The 19,553-nt window shown below is 37.3% G+C and overlaps 1 protein-coding gene across 4 annotated transcripts in view; it reads left to right on the forward strand.

Annotated features, from left to right (window-relative positions):
• Positions 1-16,504, forward strand: part of LOC124804597 (cysteine--tRNA ligase, cytoplasmic) — an 83,312-nt gene extending 66,808 nt beyond the window's left edge. For all 4 annotated transcript variants that reach the window (XM_047264787.1, XM_047264788.1, XM_047264789.1 and 1 more), the window contains exons 11-12: positions 14,721-14,932; positions 15,236-16,504. In XM_047264787.1, the coding sequence (XP_047120743.1) occupies positions 14,721-14,932; positions 15,236-15,379 (356 nt within the window). In that variant the 3' untranslated portion in view covers positions 15,380-16,504. The remainder of the gene's footprint in view (positions 1-14,720; positions 14,933-15,235) is intronic.
• Positions 16,505-19,553: the final 3,049 nt, after the last annotated feature.

Genomic DNA, 19,553 nt, shown 5'->3' on the forward strand with positions numbered 1-19,553 from the left:
TGCAAAAAGGTGGGAATTTAAGGAGATGGGACCTGGATAAGCTAAAAGAACCAGAGGTTGTACAGAGATTCAGGGAGAGCATAAGGGAGCAATTGACAGGAATGGGGGAAATAAATACAGTAGAAGAAGAATGGGTAGCTTTGAGGGATGAAGTAGTGAAGGCAGCAGAGGATCAAGTAGGTAAAAAGATGAGGGCTAGTAGAAATCCTTGGGTAACAGAAGAAATATTGAATTTAATTGATGAAAGGAGAAAATATAAAAATGCAGTAAGTGAAACAGGCAAAAAGGAATACAAACATCTCAAAAATGAGATCGACAGGAAGTGCAAAATGGCTAAGCAGGGATGGCTAGAGGTCAAATGTACGGATGTAGAGGCCTATCTCAATAGGGGTAAGATAGATACCACCTACAGGAAAATTAAAGAGACCTTTGGAGATAAGAGAACGACTTGTATGAATATCAAGAGCTCAGATGGAAACCCAGTTCTAAGCAAAGAAGGGAAAGCAGAAAGGTGGAAGGAGTATATAGAGGGTCTATACAAGGGTGATGTACTTGAGGACAATATTATGGAAATGGAAGAGGATGTAGATGAAGATGAAATGGGAGATACGATACTGCGTGAAGAGTTTGACAGAGCACTGGAAGACCTGAGTCGAAACAAGGCCCCCGGAGTAGACAATATTCCATTGGAACTACTGACGGCCGTGGGAGAGCCAGTCCTGACAAAACTGTACCATCTGGTGAGCAAGATGTATGAAACAGGCGAAATACCCTCAGACTTCAAGAAGAATATAATAATTCCAATCCCAAAGAAAGCAGGTGTTGACAGATGTGAAAATTACCGAACTATCAGTTTAATAAGTCACAGCTGCAAAATACTAACGCGAATTCTTTACAGACGAATGGAAAAACTAGTAGAAGCCAACCTCGGGGAAGATCAGTTTGGATTCCGTAGAAACACTGGAACACGTGAGGCAATACTGACCTTACGACTTATCTTAGAAGAAAGATTAAGGAAAGGCAAACCTACGTTTCTAGCATTTGTAGACTTAGAGAAAGCTTTTGACAATGTTGACTGGAATACACTCTTTCAAATTCTAAAGGTGGCAGGGGTAAAATACAGGGAGCGAAAGGCTATTTACAATTTGTACAGAAACCAGATGGCAGTTATAAGAGTCGAGGGGTATGAAAGGGAAGCAGTGGTTGGGAAGGGAGTGAGACAGGGTTGTAGCCTCTCCCCGATGTTATTCAATCTGTATATTGAGCAAGCAGTAAAGGAAACAAAAGAAAAATTCGGAGTAGGTATTAAAATCCATGGAGAAGAAATAAAAACTTTGAGGTTCGCCGATGACATTGTAATTCTGTCCGAGACAGCAAAGGACTTGGAAGAACAGTTGAACGGAATGGATGGTGTCCTGAAGGGAGGATATAAGATGAACATCAACAAAAGCAAAACAAGGATAATGGAATGTAGTCTAATTAAGTCAGGTGATGCTGAGGGAATTAGATTAGGAAATGAGGCACTAAAAGTAGTAAAGGAGTTTTGCTATTTGGGGAGCAAAATAACTGATGATGGTCGAAGTAGAGAGGATATAAAATGTAGGGTGGCAATGGCAAGGAAAGCGTTTCTGAAGAAGAGAAATTTGTTAACATCCAGTATTGATTTAAGTGTCAGGAAGTCATTTCTGAAAGTATTCGTATGGAGTGTAGCCATGTATGGAAGTGAAACATGGACGATAAATAGTTTGGACAAGAAGAGAATAGAAGCTTTCGAAATGTGGTGCTACAGAAGAATGCTGAAGATTAGATGGGTAGATCACATAACTAATGAGGAAGTATTGAATAGGATTGGGGAGAAGAGAAGTTTGTGGCACAACTTGACCAGAAGAAGGGATTGGTTAGTAGGACATGTTCTGAGGCATCAAGGGATCACCAATTTAGTATTGGAGGGCAGCGTGGAGGGTAAAAATCATAGAGGGAGACCAAGAGATGAATACACTAAGCAGATTCAGAAGGATGTAGGGTGCAGTAGGTACTGGGAGATGAAAAAGCTTGCACAGGATAGAGTAGCATGGAGAGCTGCATCAAACCAGTCTCAGGACTGAAGACCACAACGACAGTTCATGCAGCTGTTACATACCACAAGCACTCAAATTTCTGGTTAGTTGTGCAAATTGAATTTCACAGACAGATTTCATCAGAGATCCCGGTTTGTTTAGTGGGAGGTCACGATCTTCACTCTTGCATTTGTGTAATAGGGTATTTGACTGTTCCTTGGAAATTGTCTTAAATGATTAATTATGTCAAACTTGCCTTTTTTCCCCTCTTGACTTTCAGTATTTTTTTTAACAAAAACAGAAGTGAAATTCAAATAGTTTGAAGGCCCGCTAAAATGGTCCATTTGAGTCATGTGATGCCTGTGACATCACTAGCTAGCTCACTGCTCCTGGTACCAAAATGCTAATGCATAGTGATATCTTGTTTTCGAATTTACATTTCAGAAAATGGGTTACAAATGGTGTGTAGTACCAAACTGTACATTAATAAAAATTCCTGAAAAGTTGTTTTTGAATGTTCCAGAGAATGAGAAGGTGCATAAAATGTGGTTGCACTGCACTGCACTGGCATATTGCCACCACATCAATACTCAAGTTCACCAACTTAATTATTGCAGCACTGTGGAGTTAATATTAACTTACCTCTGAGATACGCTCCCCCACCATTACAACAAAGTGTTGTTCAATGAAATTAAACTTCTAGTGAAAATTGTTGTTTTTCCCAACTACATCTCAATTATTTGGTAATAGCTTGCTGGTTTGATTGTAGCCCAAAAGAACATTTTAATTAATCTGTGCAAAGACTCAACAGTCATCTTGTATGAAAACCAAATCACAATTACAAAACTTCACCAAATCGGTCATAAACAGAATATTATTTGTTTGCCTTACTGTTTTACGTGCACTTACATTTGCAGTTGCTGTGACCACACACTTTTTACTTTATTAGAAACAATTTTTTATTTTATTTTCATACTGTCCAGTTAGGGTCCTTATTGTTTAAACTTTCGCAGTTTCATCATCTTACATAAAGATGAAGTAAGTCTGCTTCAGACACTAACGTTAATTTACACCCACAAACATTACAAATCGTACGTCCAAATAACTTGCGGGTTTGCTGCTGGGTGACGTCGTCGACCACCGCCGATACTTCAACAGGATCACACCCTGGCATTCTCAAGGCTCAACTGCAAGGAGGAAGCAATGTGCAAGGGAATTTAATACCTCGGTTCACAGAGGAGAAACAAGGAAGATACCACACACACAGAACAAGTAACCGCAAAGTTAACACACAACCAAAGATAACCAACATCAGAAATATCGATAGTGGCTATTAATCAACAGGTGAGATAGCACTAATTCTGCCCCTCTGTTTTTTGATGAGAGACAGAGCCGGATTCCAAGCAGCATTTAAACAAAATCCACCATCTCTGTTTATAAGGTTGCTTGATAGTTTGATTTCAACAGCTTCCTTAATAACACTATCCCAATAGCTGGACGTGCAAGCCAGAATCTCTTTGTTGTTGTATTCCATAGGATGACCGATGTCAAGGCAATGTTCTGCAATAGCAGATTTGCTCGGCTGTTGTAAGTGTGTGTGACACTTACGTTCAATACACCGGTGTTCCACAGTTTTGATTGTCTGACCAATGTATGACATGCCACAACTGCAAGGAATACAATAGACACCAGCCTTACGCAAACCAAGATCATCTTTACAGTTGCCAACAGGGCCTTAATCTTAGAAGGTGATCAAAAAACACATTTCACATCATATTTCCACAAAATACGGCCAATCCTGCGTAAGGGAGAAAGGCCATAGACTTAGGTGTCACTTCGTTGCTATCGTCACTCACCCGTTGCACAGAAGGCTGATAGCGCAACACACGTTTGATCTGCCTCTCACTATAACCATTCTGACGAAAGGTGACTTCGAGGTGTGAGAGCTCAGCTGCCAAACTTTCAGGGTCTGAGATAACATGGGCCCTGTGAACCAAGGTACGAAGTACTTCTTCACGTTGAGCTGGATGGTGACAACTATCAGCTCGCAGATACAAGTCAGTGTGAGTAGGCTTCCTGTAAACAGAATGTCCCAACGTACCAACAGTCTTCCTTCTGACCAACACATCAAGGAAGGGAAGGCATCCATTCTTTTCCACCTCCATAGAGAACTGAATATTCGTGTGGATTGAATTCAGATGTTCCAAAATCTGGTTTAAATTCTCACTACCATGAGGCCAAACAACAAAAGTTCCATGAACAAAAGTATCGTCTACATATCTGAAAAAACACGCAGGTTTCAAGGTCGCTGACTCCAATGCGCGTTCCTCGAAGTCCTCAATAAACAAATTGGCCACAATAGGTGACAACGGGCTTCCCATTGCAACTCCATCAATCTGTTCGTAGTACTGACCATTGAATAAAAAGTAAGTGGAAGTCAGCACATGTCGAAACAAATTTGTTAACTCGACACCAAACTTAACCTCAACTATAGTTGAATTCTTTTATCTTGAAGGCTCGTGCATGCCCGCCCAGACACGGGAGATTGCTGCGTTGCCAGTTGCACAAGGCGCACGCGCCAAGAGAAGCAATGCCATAGTATAGTATAGTTCGCAAACTTATGTTTAGGGGGGAGCACGCAGTACATGAAGTAAAGCCACCACGGCCGCATTAACCCTTTCACTGCTACAAAGACGTGCTCCCTGCATTCCGCATTGCACTGCTTGCCTGTGCAGACATGTGGTGTTCCGACTGCTTTGACACTCTTATCATTCGATTCCACAAAAACTATTTGGCCCAAAAATTAGATTTTTACACATCTTCTTGACTGATACCTTCCCCCCATAAATGACTTAATTTTGTTTCGATGTTCAACGCAGTTATTATGCAGCATTAAATATAGTTAACCATTGCACGAAATTTTGAAGAGTTTGCAGAGGTAAAAAAGTTCATAGAGTATACTTTCCGTATGGTCGATTTTAGTTGCCACAATGTTGAGAATGAAATGTGGACAAGATACCTAAATTTCATATAAAATTTACTGTATAACAATATCTCATTTAATTTAAGTACCACGTGGGTGTCGTATGGAATATTGAGAAATCTTCCATCTTTCGCGACTGTAACAAAAGATTTATTTACACCGGGCACGTTTGGCTTTATTTTAAAGCACTTCAATCAATCAAAAGGCAGTACACAAAATACATTAAACAAAACTGTCGACTTACAAAAACATTAGGACTTGAATATACCGTCTATCAGTGAAGTCCTCTGAGCTATGTCAAATATAATTTTTTTGTGTGGCACACACAGACAACATTTATTTGCTAAAACACTGATCAGCCAACACAAACGTTGAATATTGTGTTACCGCAGCACAAAACTACGAAAGGTGACTTGGCAATGGAGGAGACAAAATACTGTCCACTGAAGATGTTTCAAAAGAGAGATACGCGTCTGGTCTAAATAAGTTGCTTATTACAGTTGCAGAAGAGGAATATATTTCAATACCATTGGTAAAACTGCGACTGTGGAACAAAAACAAGAAAGAGAACATGAGTACCATTGTGTATGTGCCATACCTTTCATTGATTGACGTGCTTTAAAATAAAGCCAAGCGCGTCCGGTGTAAATAAAACTTTTATTACAGTCGCGAAAGACGGAATATTTCTCAATATTACATAAGACACCTATGTGGTACTTAAATTAAATGAGATGTTGTTATACAGTAAATTTTATATGAAATTTAGGTATCTTGTCCACATTTCATTCTCAACACTATGGCAACTAAAATCAACCATACGGAAAGTATACGCTATGGACTTTTACCTCTGCAAACTCTTCAAAATTTCGTGCATTGGTTTACTACATTTAATGCTGCATAATAACTGCGTTGAACATCGAAACAAAATTAAGTCATTTATGGGGAAAAGGTATCAGTCAACAAGACGTGTAAAAATCAAATTTTTTGGCCAAATAGTTTCTGTGAAATCAAATAAGTGTGTCAAAGCAGTGGGAACACCATGTGTCTGCACAGGCAAGCAGTGCAGTGATGACAAAATCGCGCACAGCGCGGAATGCGGGGAGCATTTGTCTGCAGCAGCGAAAGGGTTAATGAAGAGACAAAGCACTAGAAATTTCGAAAAATTGCATTCAAACGAATACAATTCGTTACGTATGGCACTTCAATATTGTTCTTAAATACAGAAAATATTATGCACCTCAGAAGGATTGAACTCGTAACCTTTCACATAGAAGCCTAACACCTTCACCATTACACTAACGCAGCTCGTCTGTGTTCGTTGTTCCTCGAGAAGTATAACACGTCACGCACAATACTGACAAACACCGTTGGTATGACTATGAATATTCACGCTTCGTCGAAGTACAATAGGAAGTAAACAATTACCGCTGTTCTTTATTGCGAAAAAGCAGTTAGTGAGATTGATACATACACCTTTCCCTGCTATCGCTTGAATTAGGAGTCTTATTGCTTGTTTTGTTTAATTAATTAATAGAATATTAAGCAGTTGGTATAAAGAATGCTTTTTCCAAACTTTCTATAAAAGAAGGTCTGCTATCAAGACATTGCTTTTGTTCTATTACTTTATTTATGACTGAACGTTTCTAAAACTGAAGGCACTCGTCCATGCTCTGCACTGCAGTCGAGATGTGGCAACGTCGTTCTCTGTTCATTAGCTGACTGTGTTTTGTGACGTCAGATGCGCAGAACGAACCTAAACTCGGCCACCAACATAAATGACGCGCACCTTAGCTGCAACGAATCAGAGAGAGGAACGCGAGTGAAAAGAGAAACCACATCAAAACTGACTAAAATATCAGTGTCATTCAAATGCAATCCCTGCAATCGACATAAGAAATCTGCAGAGTTCTTAATGTGGTGTTCACACCTACCTACTAGTGGGCTCAACAAACTAGCAATATGTTTAGCTACACGATATGTTGGAGCACCAACATTAGAAACAATAGGCCTCAATGGGACGGCCACTTTATGGGCCTTAGGGAGGCCATATAATCTAGGTGGTACAGCACAGTAAGAATTAAGACTCTTAATAGTCTCCTGTGACAAAGAACTTTTGTTCAGGAGGTTATTAGTCTTTCTCTCAACACTCTTAGTAGGGTCAGCACCGATTTTGCGATACACCAAATCAGAAACTAGACACTGCATCTTTTGAATGTAATCATGCTTGTTCAACAGTTTTGTTAATTCCTGTAGTAGTTGGTGTTAGAGCTGCACCCTCTAACTAAAGGCTCGCCTTCAGAGGATGTCATGTAGAGAAGGGTGTCAAGTAGAGAAGGAATTAGCATATTTCATCAAAATATTAGAGGTATTGGAGATATAGTTAGTGAACTGCTTATAGATGTTGACTCCAAAATTATTGGTATATCGAAGCACCAATTAAATAATTTGACAATTCAGAGGCTTCCTTTACCAGGATACAGATTAGCTGGCTGCTTGTCAACGAGTTCCTTGTGGGGTGGGGGAGTGGCCATGTGGGGGGGGGGGGGGGGGGGGGGGGGGAGTATTTCATTTGAGTCTGTAGACGTATCACGGCACTGCACTAACAGATATTTGAATGTTGTGCAGGGGCAGTTGAATTTAGTGAAACTAAACTTCTAATTGTTGTTGTTTATAGGTCGCGTAACTCTGACTTCAGAGCATTTCTGCTCAAGCTAGAGGGGGTTATTGATGCGCTTTATAGGAAATACCAGAAATTAGTTGTGAAGGCAGCAGAGGATCAAGTAGGTAAAAAGACGAGGGCTAGTAGAAATCCTTGGGTAACAGAAGAAATATTGAATTTAATTGATGAAAGGAGAAAATATAAAAATGCAGTAAGTGAAACAGGCAAAAAGGAATACAAACGTCTCAAAAATGAGATCGACAGGAAGTGCAAAATGGCTAAGCAGGGATGGCTAGAGGACAAATGTAAGGATGTAGAGGCCTATCTCACTAGGGGTAAGATAGATACCGCCTACAGGAAAATTAAAGAGACCTTTGGAGATAAGAGAACGACTTGTATGAATATCAAGAGCTCAGATGGAAACCCAGTTCTAAGCAAAGAAGGGAAAGCAGAAAGGTGGAAGGAGTATATAGAGGGTCTATACAAGGGCGATGTACTTGAGGACAATATTATGTAAATGGAAGAGGATGTAGATGAAGATGAAATGGGAGATATGATACTGCGTGAAGAGTTTGACAGAGCACTGAAAGACCTGAGTCGAAACAAAGCCCCCGGAGTAGACAATATTCCATTGGAACTACTGACGGCCGTGGGAGAGCCAGTCCTGACAAAACTCTACCATCTGGTGAGGAAGATGTATGAGACAGGCGAAATACCCTCAGACTTCAAGAAGAATATAATAATTCCAATCCCAAAGATAGCAGGTGTTGACAGATGTGAAAATTACTGAACTATCAGCTTAATAAGTCACAGCTGCAAAATACTAACTCGAATTCTTTACAGACGAATGGAAAAACTAGTAGAAGCCAACCTCGGGGAAGATCAGTTTGGATTCCGTAGAAACACTGGAACACGTGAGGCAATACTGACCTTACGACTTATCTTAGAAGAAAGATTAAGGAAAGGCAAACCTACGTTTCTAGCATTTGTAGACTTAGAGAAAGCTTTTGACAATGTTGACTGGAATACTCTCTTTCAAATTCTGAAGGTGGCAGGGGTAAATTACAGGGAGCGAAAGGCTGTTTACAATTTGTACAGAAACCAGATGGCCGTTATAAGAGTCGAGGGACATGAAAGGGAAGCAGTGGTTGGGAAGGGAGTAAGACAGGGTTGTAGCCTCTCCCCGATGTTGTTCAATCTGTATATTGAGCAAGCAGTAAAGGAAACAAAAGAAAAATTCGGAGTAGGTATTAAAATTCATGGAGAAGAAATAAAAACTTTGAGGTTCGCCGATGACATTGTAATTCTGTCCGAGACAGCAAAGGACTTGGAAGAGCAGTTGAATGGAATGGACAGTGTCTTGAAAGGAGGATATAAGATGAACATCAACAAAAGCAAAACAAGGATAATGGAATGTAGCCTAATTAAGTAGGGTGATGCTGAGGGAATTAGATTAGGAAATGAGGCACTTAAAGTAGTAAAGGAGTTTTGCTATTTGGGGAGCAAAATAACTGATGATGGTTGAAGTAGAGAGGATATAAAATGTAGGGTGGCAATGGCAAGGAAAGCGTTTCTGAAGAAGAGAAATTTGTTAACATCCAGTATTGATTTAAGTGTCAGGAAGTCATTTCTGAAAGTATTCGTATGGAGTGTAGCCATGTATGGAAGTGAAACATGGACGATAAATAGTTTGGACAAGAAGAGAATAGAAGCTTTCGAAATGTGGTGCTACAGAAGAATGCTGAAGATTAGATGGGTAGATCACATAACTAATGAGGAAGTATTGAATAGGATTGGGGAGAAGAGAAGTTTGTGGCACAACTTGACCAGAAGAAGGGATTGGTTGGTAGGACATGTTCTGAGGCATCAAGGGATCACCAATATAGTATTGGAGGGCAACGTGGAGGGTAAAAATCGTAGAGGGAGACCAAGAGATGAATACACTAAGCAGATTCAGAAGGATGTAGGTTGCAGTAGGTACTGGGAGATGAAAAAGCTTGCACAGGATAGAGTAGCATGGAGAGCTGCATCAAACCAGTCTCAGGACTGAAGACCACAACAACAACAACAACAACAACAACAACAACAGTTGTGTGGTGACTTCAATATTACTTTTGTATATGATGGTGCAAGAAAAAGGATGTTGGTAGATCTCCTAAATTCATATGATCTGATGCAGACTGTGTTTTTTCCAACTAGGGTGCATGGGAACAGTAGCACAGCCATTGACAATATTTTTATTCATTCTTCATTACTAGATGGGCATTGTGTTAGTAAGAGGGTGGATGGCCTTTCAGACCATGGTGCACAAATTTTAATACTAAAGGGCTTTTGTACTCAAACAAATGTCACATATAATTACAAACGATATAGGAAAGTTAATCCAACAGCAATTGAGGGTTTTTTAAGCCTCGTCAAGGAACAAGAGTAGTATTTGTTTATAGTGCCGGTAACATAGATGACAAATATAATGCTTTTCTTGACACATTTCTTATGCTCTTTGAGAGTTTCTTTCCATTAGAACATTTTAAACGGGGTACTAGGAGTAATAGGCAGCCTGGGTGACTGACTTGAGGGATAAGGATATCATGTAGAACAAAGTGGGAGTTATATCAAAATGTTAGAAGTGGTCACAATCAAGCTAAGATACTCCATTACAAACAATAATGTAAGGTGCTTTAAAATGTTATTAGGAAGGCAAAGAGTATGTGGTGTGCAAATAGAATAGCTAATTCACAGGATAAAATTAAAACCGTGTGGTCAGTTGTGAAAGAAGCGTATGGTCAGCAGCACAAGGTCAATGATATAAAGTCAGTTCGTATTAAAAATATTTCTGTTACTGATAAATCAGATATATGCACAGTATTTAACAATCATTTTCTGAGCATTGCTGGTGAATTAAATAAAAATTTAGTTTCTATAGTGAATCATATAACACTCTTAGCAAATGCCTTTCTGAGATTGATGTCTGAAATACTCTTCCATGATACTAACAAGGACAAGTTTGAGTTGATAATTTCATCACTGAAGACTATGGACTCTCATGGAATTGATGGAGTGCCTAGCAGAATATTAAAGTACTGTGCTGCATATGTTAGCACTGTATTTAGCCATATTTGTAATTTTTCTTTTACGAATGGCCAGTTTCCTGAACGATTACTCAGTAATAAAGCCGTCTTATAAAAAGGGGGAAAGAGATAATGTAACAATTTTAGACCTATCTCTATGCCATCAGTCTTTGCTAAAGTTATTGAAAAGGCTGCATATGTAAGGATAATTGATCATTTTCTATCACACAATTGCTATCAAATGTACAGTTCAGCTTTAGAGGTCATTTAACAACTGTGAGGTACTGGATGGTTAAACAAAAGGTTTCAAAAAATAGGCACATTTTTTGATTTAACTAAGGCGTTTGATTGTGCTGATCACAAAATATTGCTGCAGGAGTTGAATCATTACGGAATACGGGGAGTAGCCCACAATTGATTCACCACTTACTTTAGCAACAGATATCAAAAGGTCATTATTCACAGTGTTGAGAATGGCTGTGATGTGGGGTCTGAGTGAGGTATGCTCAAATTGGGGAGGGGGGGGGGGGGGCAGATGCCCCAGGGATCACCACTCCTGTTCCTTATTTATATAAATGATATGCCCTTGTGACAAAGCAAGCTAGGATATTTTTTCTTCCCTCTTGTTTTGCCATTAGTGTACTTAAATTTGTTTTTTCACTTTTAACTAATTACCATTAACATACATGAGAATAATCTGCATTTTCATAAAAGAGAAAGGTTGGACCTCAGTTTTAAAGAATATAACATCAGATATAATTATGTGCTTAGTTTTATGTATGTAATTGATTTTCTAATTTATTTTGAATATTCCTAGTTAGTATATTTTGTTTTAGGGTGAAATCAGTAATTGTTTTGGAACGTACATTCTGTTGTTGACACATAAAAAAATTTAAATTCTGTACTAATTATGAACACTTGGAAGATGAAATACTAGTAATCTTAAAGTATCTATTTGCCTCTATTCGAAAACATGTTAGCAAAACCAGCCATCCATTAATTCCTAAGTAATTAACAGTTTTGACAAAAGTATCGTTTGTTTGATTTAAACAAATAATTTGGTTTAACTCCTGAAGTAGAAGACACTATTAAAAAGACGGAATTTTTCGATGTATTCAGCTAATTTAATGAGTTAAGTTTTAATTGTAATTTCTGTAAATTTAACTGCAAACTATGTTAATTTTCAGCACTTTTTATTGTGATGATATTAAGGGCCTAAATTTTGGTCATGAGACAGTCAGTCTATGGCAGAATTTCAGACGAAAGACCTGTGTAATGAGGCTTATTGAAAGTTAAACAATAGTGCAATGGCCATATAACTGCGTATTATTAGGAGGTTGTGAACAATGAAATTAAAGTACTGCGAAACACAACTGTGCACCTGTCGGCTACATTATTTACAGTAGTCAGTGTTGGAATCCACATCCCATTTTTCAGCCCGTATAGCAACGCAGTATGTCGACACCGAGGACAGTCAGAAAACGAAGAGATAAACAAATCGGGAGAGAACTGCTACACCCTCTAGTATTACTGGTAACTCTAAAATATTTCTGTTTGCTGATGACACTAGCTTGGTAGTAAAGGATATTGTATGCAGCACTGGCTTGGTTTCAAATAGTGCAGTTCATGACATAAGCTCATTGCTTGTAAAAAAATAAACTAACTCTAAATCACAGTAGGACTCAGTTTTTACAGTTTCTAACAAAACCTGACTTTTAATTTCACAGAACGTGCATAGGATTAGTAAAACTGAACAGTTCAAATTTCTAGGTGTTCAGGTAGATAGTAAACTGTCGTGGAAAGCCCATGTTCAGAATCTTGTTCAAAGGCTTAATGCTACCATTTTTACTGTTCGAACAATGTCTGAAGTAAGTGATTGTTCGACATGAGAATTAGTCTACTTTGCTTATATTCATTTGCCTATGTCGTAAGGTATTATATTTTGGGGTAACTCTTTCCATTCTAAAAGGATAATTTTGCCTCAGAAATGGGCGGTTCGGGCAATAAGTGATGTAAGTTCGTGAACCTCTCGTTGACCCCTGTTAAAGAGTCTTTGTGTGTGTGTGTGTGTGTGTGTGTGTGTGTGTGTGTGTGTGTGTGTGTGTGTGTCATTTCTTGTTAACAATATTAGCCTATTCCCAAGAATAAGCAGCTTTCACTCAGTTAATACTTGGCAGAAATCATACCTGCATTTGGATCAGACTTCGTTAACTCTTGTGTGTAGTACGCTGCTGCATCCAATTTCAATAAGCTACCACAAGAATTCAGAAATCTTAGCAATAATCCATGTGCTTTCAAATTGAAAGTGAAGAGTTTCCTCATGGATCACTCCGTGTATACTGTAGAGGAGTTCCTTGAAAAATTAAGCTGATTCTTGTTGCATTGTTGATTGCATTTACTTAAACTTATGTCTTGACTTTTTTCAGGTTTATGAACATTTTATTTTTATCTGTTATTACTTTTATGGTGTTATTTTATATACTGGCTTGTTCCCTGACCTTGGAGATTTGCTTCTCCACTTGGTCCAGCGTAACTTTACATGTAAATAAAATTAAAAAAAGCACACTTTTTGGGTTCTTGGTGGATTAGTTATGGTGACACAGTGGATGCTGATTGTTAGCAAAGAGTGAACATTAGTTTTGTCATTAAGCTTGAGAAAACCGCTAGCAAACATGGACAAAGATTAAGCAAGCATATGCAAGCAAGGCACTTTCAAAAAGTTGTGTTCTAGGGTAGCACAAAAGGTGTCTTGGCAGTAGAGATTCAGTGCAAGCTGATGCCAGAGCCACCCACCCATCTACAGCACATACCGATGCAAACGTGGAGCATGTAAAGCAATTATTGCAAAAAGACCTTTATGTAACTGTGCTTGCAATATCAGAACAACTTAATTTGAATCATGTGTGTCAGAAGATTTCACGCGAAGATTTAGGAAAATGGAAACTTATTGCAAAATTTGTTGCTCACACGCTAACAGATGAGCAGAAAGAGGAAATACGAAGAACTTCTGTTGAACTACTGGGTTGAGCCAGATATGGTCTCACATTTCTGTGAAAGATTATTGATGGGAATGAAAGTTAGTGCTATGAATATGACCCTCACATGAAGTGTCAAAGTGCTGAATGGCAAAGTTCTGGTTCACTAGCCTCAAAAAAAGTCAGTGACAACCTTCGAGAACAAAGTCAATGTTGACCACATTCCTTGGTAGTAAAGGATTAGTTCACTTTGAATCTGTTCCTCCAGGTGAAACAGTGAACCAAACTCTTTACACTCAAGTCTCGAAACATTTACAACAAGCAATTCAAAATTGTTGCCCTGATTTTTGGCATTCTCAGGACTGGTTCTCGCTGCCTGACAATGCAAGATTCCATACTGCTTTATCTGTTACCAAGTATCTGGCCAGATGTTCTATTGTTGTCATCCCACATCTGCCATATTCGCCCTACCTCTCGCCTTGCGATTTTTTCTTGTTTTCATGAGTGAAAGGGCAACTGAAGGGAAAGCTTCGTCAAGGTATCACATCCATTCAACAGGATGTGACAAATGAGCTTACAAGCATTACAGTTGAAAATTTCCCTGCCTGCTTCCAAGACCTCCAGAAACATTGGCAGCTGTGTATAGATAACCAAGGGGACTACTTTGAAGAGAACTGGGTTCATTTCTCTCTCTCTCTCTCTCTCTCTCTCTCTCTCTCTCTCTCTCTCTCTCTCTCTCTCTCTCGCCCCTTCTTTTTCTTTTTTTTTTCCCCGCTGCACTACAACTGCCACCTTTCTCTGTGTGTGGTATTCACCATGATTAGAAAGGAATACACATCTTACTTTGTGGAAACAGTTATCAATAGTTAAATAGTATAATTAATATACTACAATTCTTACACATAAGGGAAACTGGATGTACTTTTCATTGTAATCAAGATGTGCAAGATTTCACAGTGAGGTTTCTTTCTGTTTAAGGAAGAGCATCTGCTATCAAGCTGGTTGATAGGGAGACACTATTGGCAGAACGCGAGGCCCGACGAAAGCAGGAGGCAGAGAAGGCTGCAGAAAAGGAGCGAAAAAAGGCTGAAATGGCAGCTGCTCAGGCAGCAAAAGACGCTCAGCGCAAAATCCCTCCCTGGGATATGTTCAAGCATGAAACTGATAAATATTCTCAATTTGATGAAAAGGTAAAATTTCATTAATGCTTTGTTACTGTTGTCAGATTTCTATTTCATTGTTTGATACAAACATGGCTTCATTTTTCCATGCCTGTATGAGGCGTATCCGCTATGGATGTTTTCTTAGGCTCAGATAGGTCTTCTGCTGCAATTCTTTCTAGATTTCTACTGTTTAAATTTGGATTACTTGCTGAAGCGTAAATTTGAAGCACTTCCAGTGAAATGCTTTTAAACATATTGATCTTTGTCAGTCTATTATAGCTGGTGTATGTTGTGAAAATGTGTAGTTATGAATCTTGCTGTTATTTTCAGGGCATTCCTACCCATGATAAAGAAGGGAAAGAGCTAAGCAAAGGTCAGATAAAAAAACTACAGAAGCTTCAACAGGCTCAGGAGAAAAAATACAATGATTATTTATCCTCACTCAAAGAGAATAGTCTTCCAAATGGACTCTGATATTGAAGAAGTATAAGAAACAGAGATTTGTATTTCTGTTCTGTCATGTGAACTGATATTTATTTAGTGTGTGTTCTTCTGGAGTACCTAATTTATTTTTCATGTTTTTAATTTAACTGTGTAAATGTTGTTTGTAATGAAAGAATACAAGAGATATAGTTATTTGTCTGTTGCTGACTGAGAGGCAAAAGGAAAATGTCAAACAACTTGCTTGACTGTGTATGTAAAGTCTAATGTGCACATAGAAAGCTAGGAATATCTGTCAGGTATGTAAATGTGTCAGTACTGAAATATTAGGAGAAGGAAAGCTTAGGATCTGTTCCTCAATAGTACTACCACCCATACTTAACTTTTTAATTAAAAAAAAAAACTTAAAAATCAAACATGGATCAATGTTGTTGTGGTACTGACAGTTTGACTGTGATTAGTGAGTGTTGTCCAAAAGTTGATGCTGTTTTGCTTGACAAGCTTGAAAATGCTAAATACATGCAGTGTATATGGAAACCAAATTAACAGCAAACCTCTTAATTACTTGCATTGTATTTAATTGTATCATTTTTATGTTTAATCACTGCCATAATTTCATTTTTAGACTTTTCCATTCCTTTCTTCTTATTGTCTCATGTTCTGAACACACAAAGGAAAAAAAGTCAGTTTAATTTGTCAGTATTTAAAACCATCTGGTTTTATTAAAAGTGTATGATATTCCTTATAACCCCAGTTTATTATCATAGATGCAAGTATCATATTTTATGGCACAAAGCCATTGAAAGGTTTTGTTTAACCATGAAACATTATTGATCTCTTTATGCTGTATAGCTCCTGTGGGGCTTGTACTAATGAGTATATTTTTGTCTTACTGAAGGCAACCAAGATTAATAACTTGTTTATTTGTAAATAGTTGTATTTTTAAATATTTTGTGATTGTGTCAACTGCCCTGTGGTTGTATGCAAGCCACCCACAGTTCATGAATTTTTGTGGTGATGGTTGCAGTTATATTTGGGTTATGTTGAATGACTTTAATCTGACATTTTTAACTTGACTGATTACACTGAGAGATTACCATGTGTGTGTGCCTTTTGAATATATGTAATTACTGAAATAAATGAACTATGTGCATTGGATCATTTCACTTGTACATTAAAACTAAAACTATAGTTTTAACTTTGTCTTTTTCATTTCAAGTGACTAGAAGTCATTCCTTTCAGCTTGACTTGTTCCAGCATTGCAATAAATGCATCGTTTTGCATTTGCATATAATTCTCTTACTTTGTAACTCTGGAGAGCTGACATTTAATAATGTACTTCAGTTTGTTCAGAGTACATAGTGAATTTCACCAGGTTAGTAATTTGTTTTTGATAACTAGAATAAAAAACACTATGATCAATAAGAGGTCATGAGTGCCATATGACCTGTGTTCTGTGTGAATGATTAATTTCTGCTGATTGTAAAAAGGGGGAAACTGTGGAATGTAAATAAGTTTTGGCCTCCAGATAACCATACTTCCTTATAAACCACTGCTGATAAGAAAAATTAGATTTACGAAAAATTAGATTTACATCATTGTTAATGTCATTGAATTCAAAGGAAATGCATCAATGCAGGCAATCTGCAGAACATACATGTTTATCAGGCATCAGTAGAAATTGAAAAACATGTGGAATAGAAATTTATATTCTGCTACTCAGTTCTATCTTTGGCTAAGAGTTTTAAGCATACAACACATTTTGAGCACTAAAGTATAAAATTTAAAATTAGGCTGATGCATGAAGTTTGTTTCAAAAGAGGACTGTAGGAATGATCTTTTCGATTTTCTTAATAGCATGGGAATAATTTCCTAAAGCAGTACGAAGCAGTTTTGGAAAAAAAAACCTGTAAAAAATGGTCTTTAAAAATAAGATGATTTCAAAGTGCTGTCAAGCATAAAACATTTGAAATTTATTAAAAAAATCATTGGTAGATCAGTGCGCATTGTAATAATAAAATCACTGATTTTAATCTTGGTAGTAGCATACTTTTTTAATTGTATGTGTATTAATAAATGTAAATATTAGTTTATTACTAAACAGCCAACCCGGTTCATAGCTCATGATGCTGTCTAGTTACAATTGTTTGTCTAATGGCTTCCAGGAGCAAAAAAATTTTCATTTTCAGTATTTCATATAATTACTGACGAAAGTTAAAAAAGGTGTAGCAGTCTACTCCTAAAGAGGTATAATCTTACGTTAAAAGTTCAGAACAGTAAGAAAAGTATATTAGAAACTTTGTATACATCTTGAGGCAGCATAAGTCATGGCACGCAAATTACCCAGACCATATTCATCCAGTATTCAAGAATGAGAGTGCTTAGTGGCTTCAAACAGTTTTACGTAATTTCGGGCCTTTCACAAAACTTTTTCTCACTGACACCCCCCACAAAATGATGAAATGGAAAAAGGCACAACAAAAAGACTGTTGGAAAGTTAGTTTTTGGTCAACAAGGCCTTTGTCAAAAATAGACATCATACACACATGTGCAAATGCAACTTGCACACACGTGACTGCCTCTGGCAGCTGCTGGAGCCACACTGAGTTTGGCTGTTGGCCAAAATCTAACTCTCTGACAGTCTTTTTTGTTGTGCCTTTCTGTGACTCAGCATCTCAGCTATATGGTGAGCAGCAACTATCCTTTTTATTATATTGTTACATTCCATCCTGGATTTCCCATTGTTTGACACAAAAAGTTTATTGCTTACTACATTTTTGTTGCTCATGTAGTAAAACTTTAGCAATAGGCATGACGTTTTAATTTATTACTACTTTACAACAAACACTATCACAACATATTTTGCAAGCTGTACCCACATATACCATTGATTGCGCTTGGAAACTGATATCATTGTACAACGCACAGTTGAGGGAACATGACACCATAAACATTGAGATACGTGAAAAACTAGCTTTTTCTTAAAATTAAGTGCAAATTACCTGTGCTATACTCAGGCAGAGTTTGACGATGAGAGCACATAATGACTTCCAACAAACTTTAAACATAATTTGAAACATTTTTTGCTTTTTTCGCACTTACATGTGTTACATTAAATATTTAACACATTAACTAATCTGTAAAGTAATTAGACCTTTGAAGCTGTTTTATACACAGTATTTTAACTCAGAAGATTTGCATGGATTTACTGGTTAACAAATACTGACTCATAATTTTGTTAGTAAAAATAACTCATTGTATATAAATAGATTAAAATTTGATACAGACATACAAAATGCCTTATTTAAATGACAAAATATGAAAATTGATACATCAAGAACACAATTCAAATTTTAGAAAGAAAAAAGAAAAGTATCTGAGGTTTCGCATTTTTGAACCAACTTTTAATGTATGTGAATACTGTTGTTTTCATACAAATATTACTTAAAAAATAAAGAGATATTGGTTTTTCTTAAAAACCATGATTTTATGTTTAATTAGTATTTCCATTTTTGATAAATATGGATTTCAAAGAAAGTAAAGAAAAAGGTTGCTATTGCTAGATTTGAACTAGTGACTATATGATTACAGATTATGCCTTGAGCTGCTAGTGTATTCATTAATAAGCTACAAATGTTTTATACTTAACAGCATTTGAAAATCTTCTGATCTTCAAAAACCATTTTTTCGAGAATTATGTCGTACTGCTGTAGGAAACTGAAGTCTGTATGCTGACCTTCAAGTGTTATAAGTGCATAGAAAATTGGAGAGGACTGTTCACTAAGGCCCCTTTGCCAGATTTGAAAATGAATAGCCGAAATTATAGTGTAAATGGCAAAATACATTTTCAGATCATAATTTTTAAATAAAGAATACAGTTTTAAATTTTCTGTTTTAGAATGCAGAATAGTGTCACGTAGGAAATTCATTTAATTTGTATTGGTGTAAAGGTATATTCATGACTTTCCAAGAAAACTTTGACACACCTGTATCATTTAATAACGGAACAAAAACATTTGCAGTAGGGAGACTTGTTATTCAGTAATCACAAAAATTAATTCTTCACTTAGGAGGTAATTCTGTTCTACAAGTGTAAGACCAGGTTAGGTCCAAAGCCACAAACCACTACTATTGGATAAATTAAAAAGCCACACAAACAACAGTAGTCTGCAGACCTAGTTTGCTGTTGAATTATGTTTCTGTGCAG

Source organism: Schistocerca piceifrons, chromosome 7 (genome assembly GCF_021461385.2).
Source record: "Schistocerca piceifrons isolate TAMUIC-IGC-003096 chromosome 7, iqSchPice1.1, whole genome shotgun sequence".
In the NCBI taxonomy this organism is placed as follows: domain Eukaryota; kingdom Metazoa; phylum Arthropoda; class Insecta; order Orthoptera; family Acrididae; genus Schistocerca; species Schistocerca piceifrons.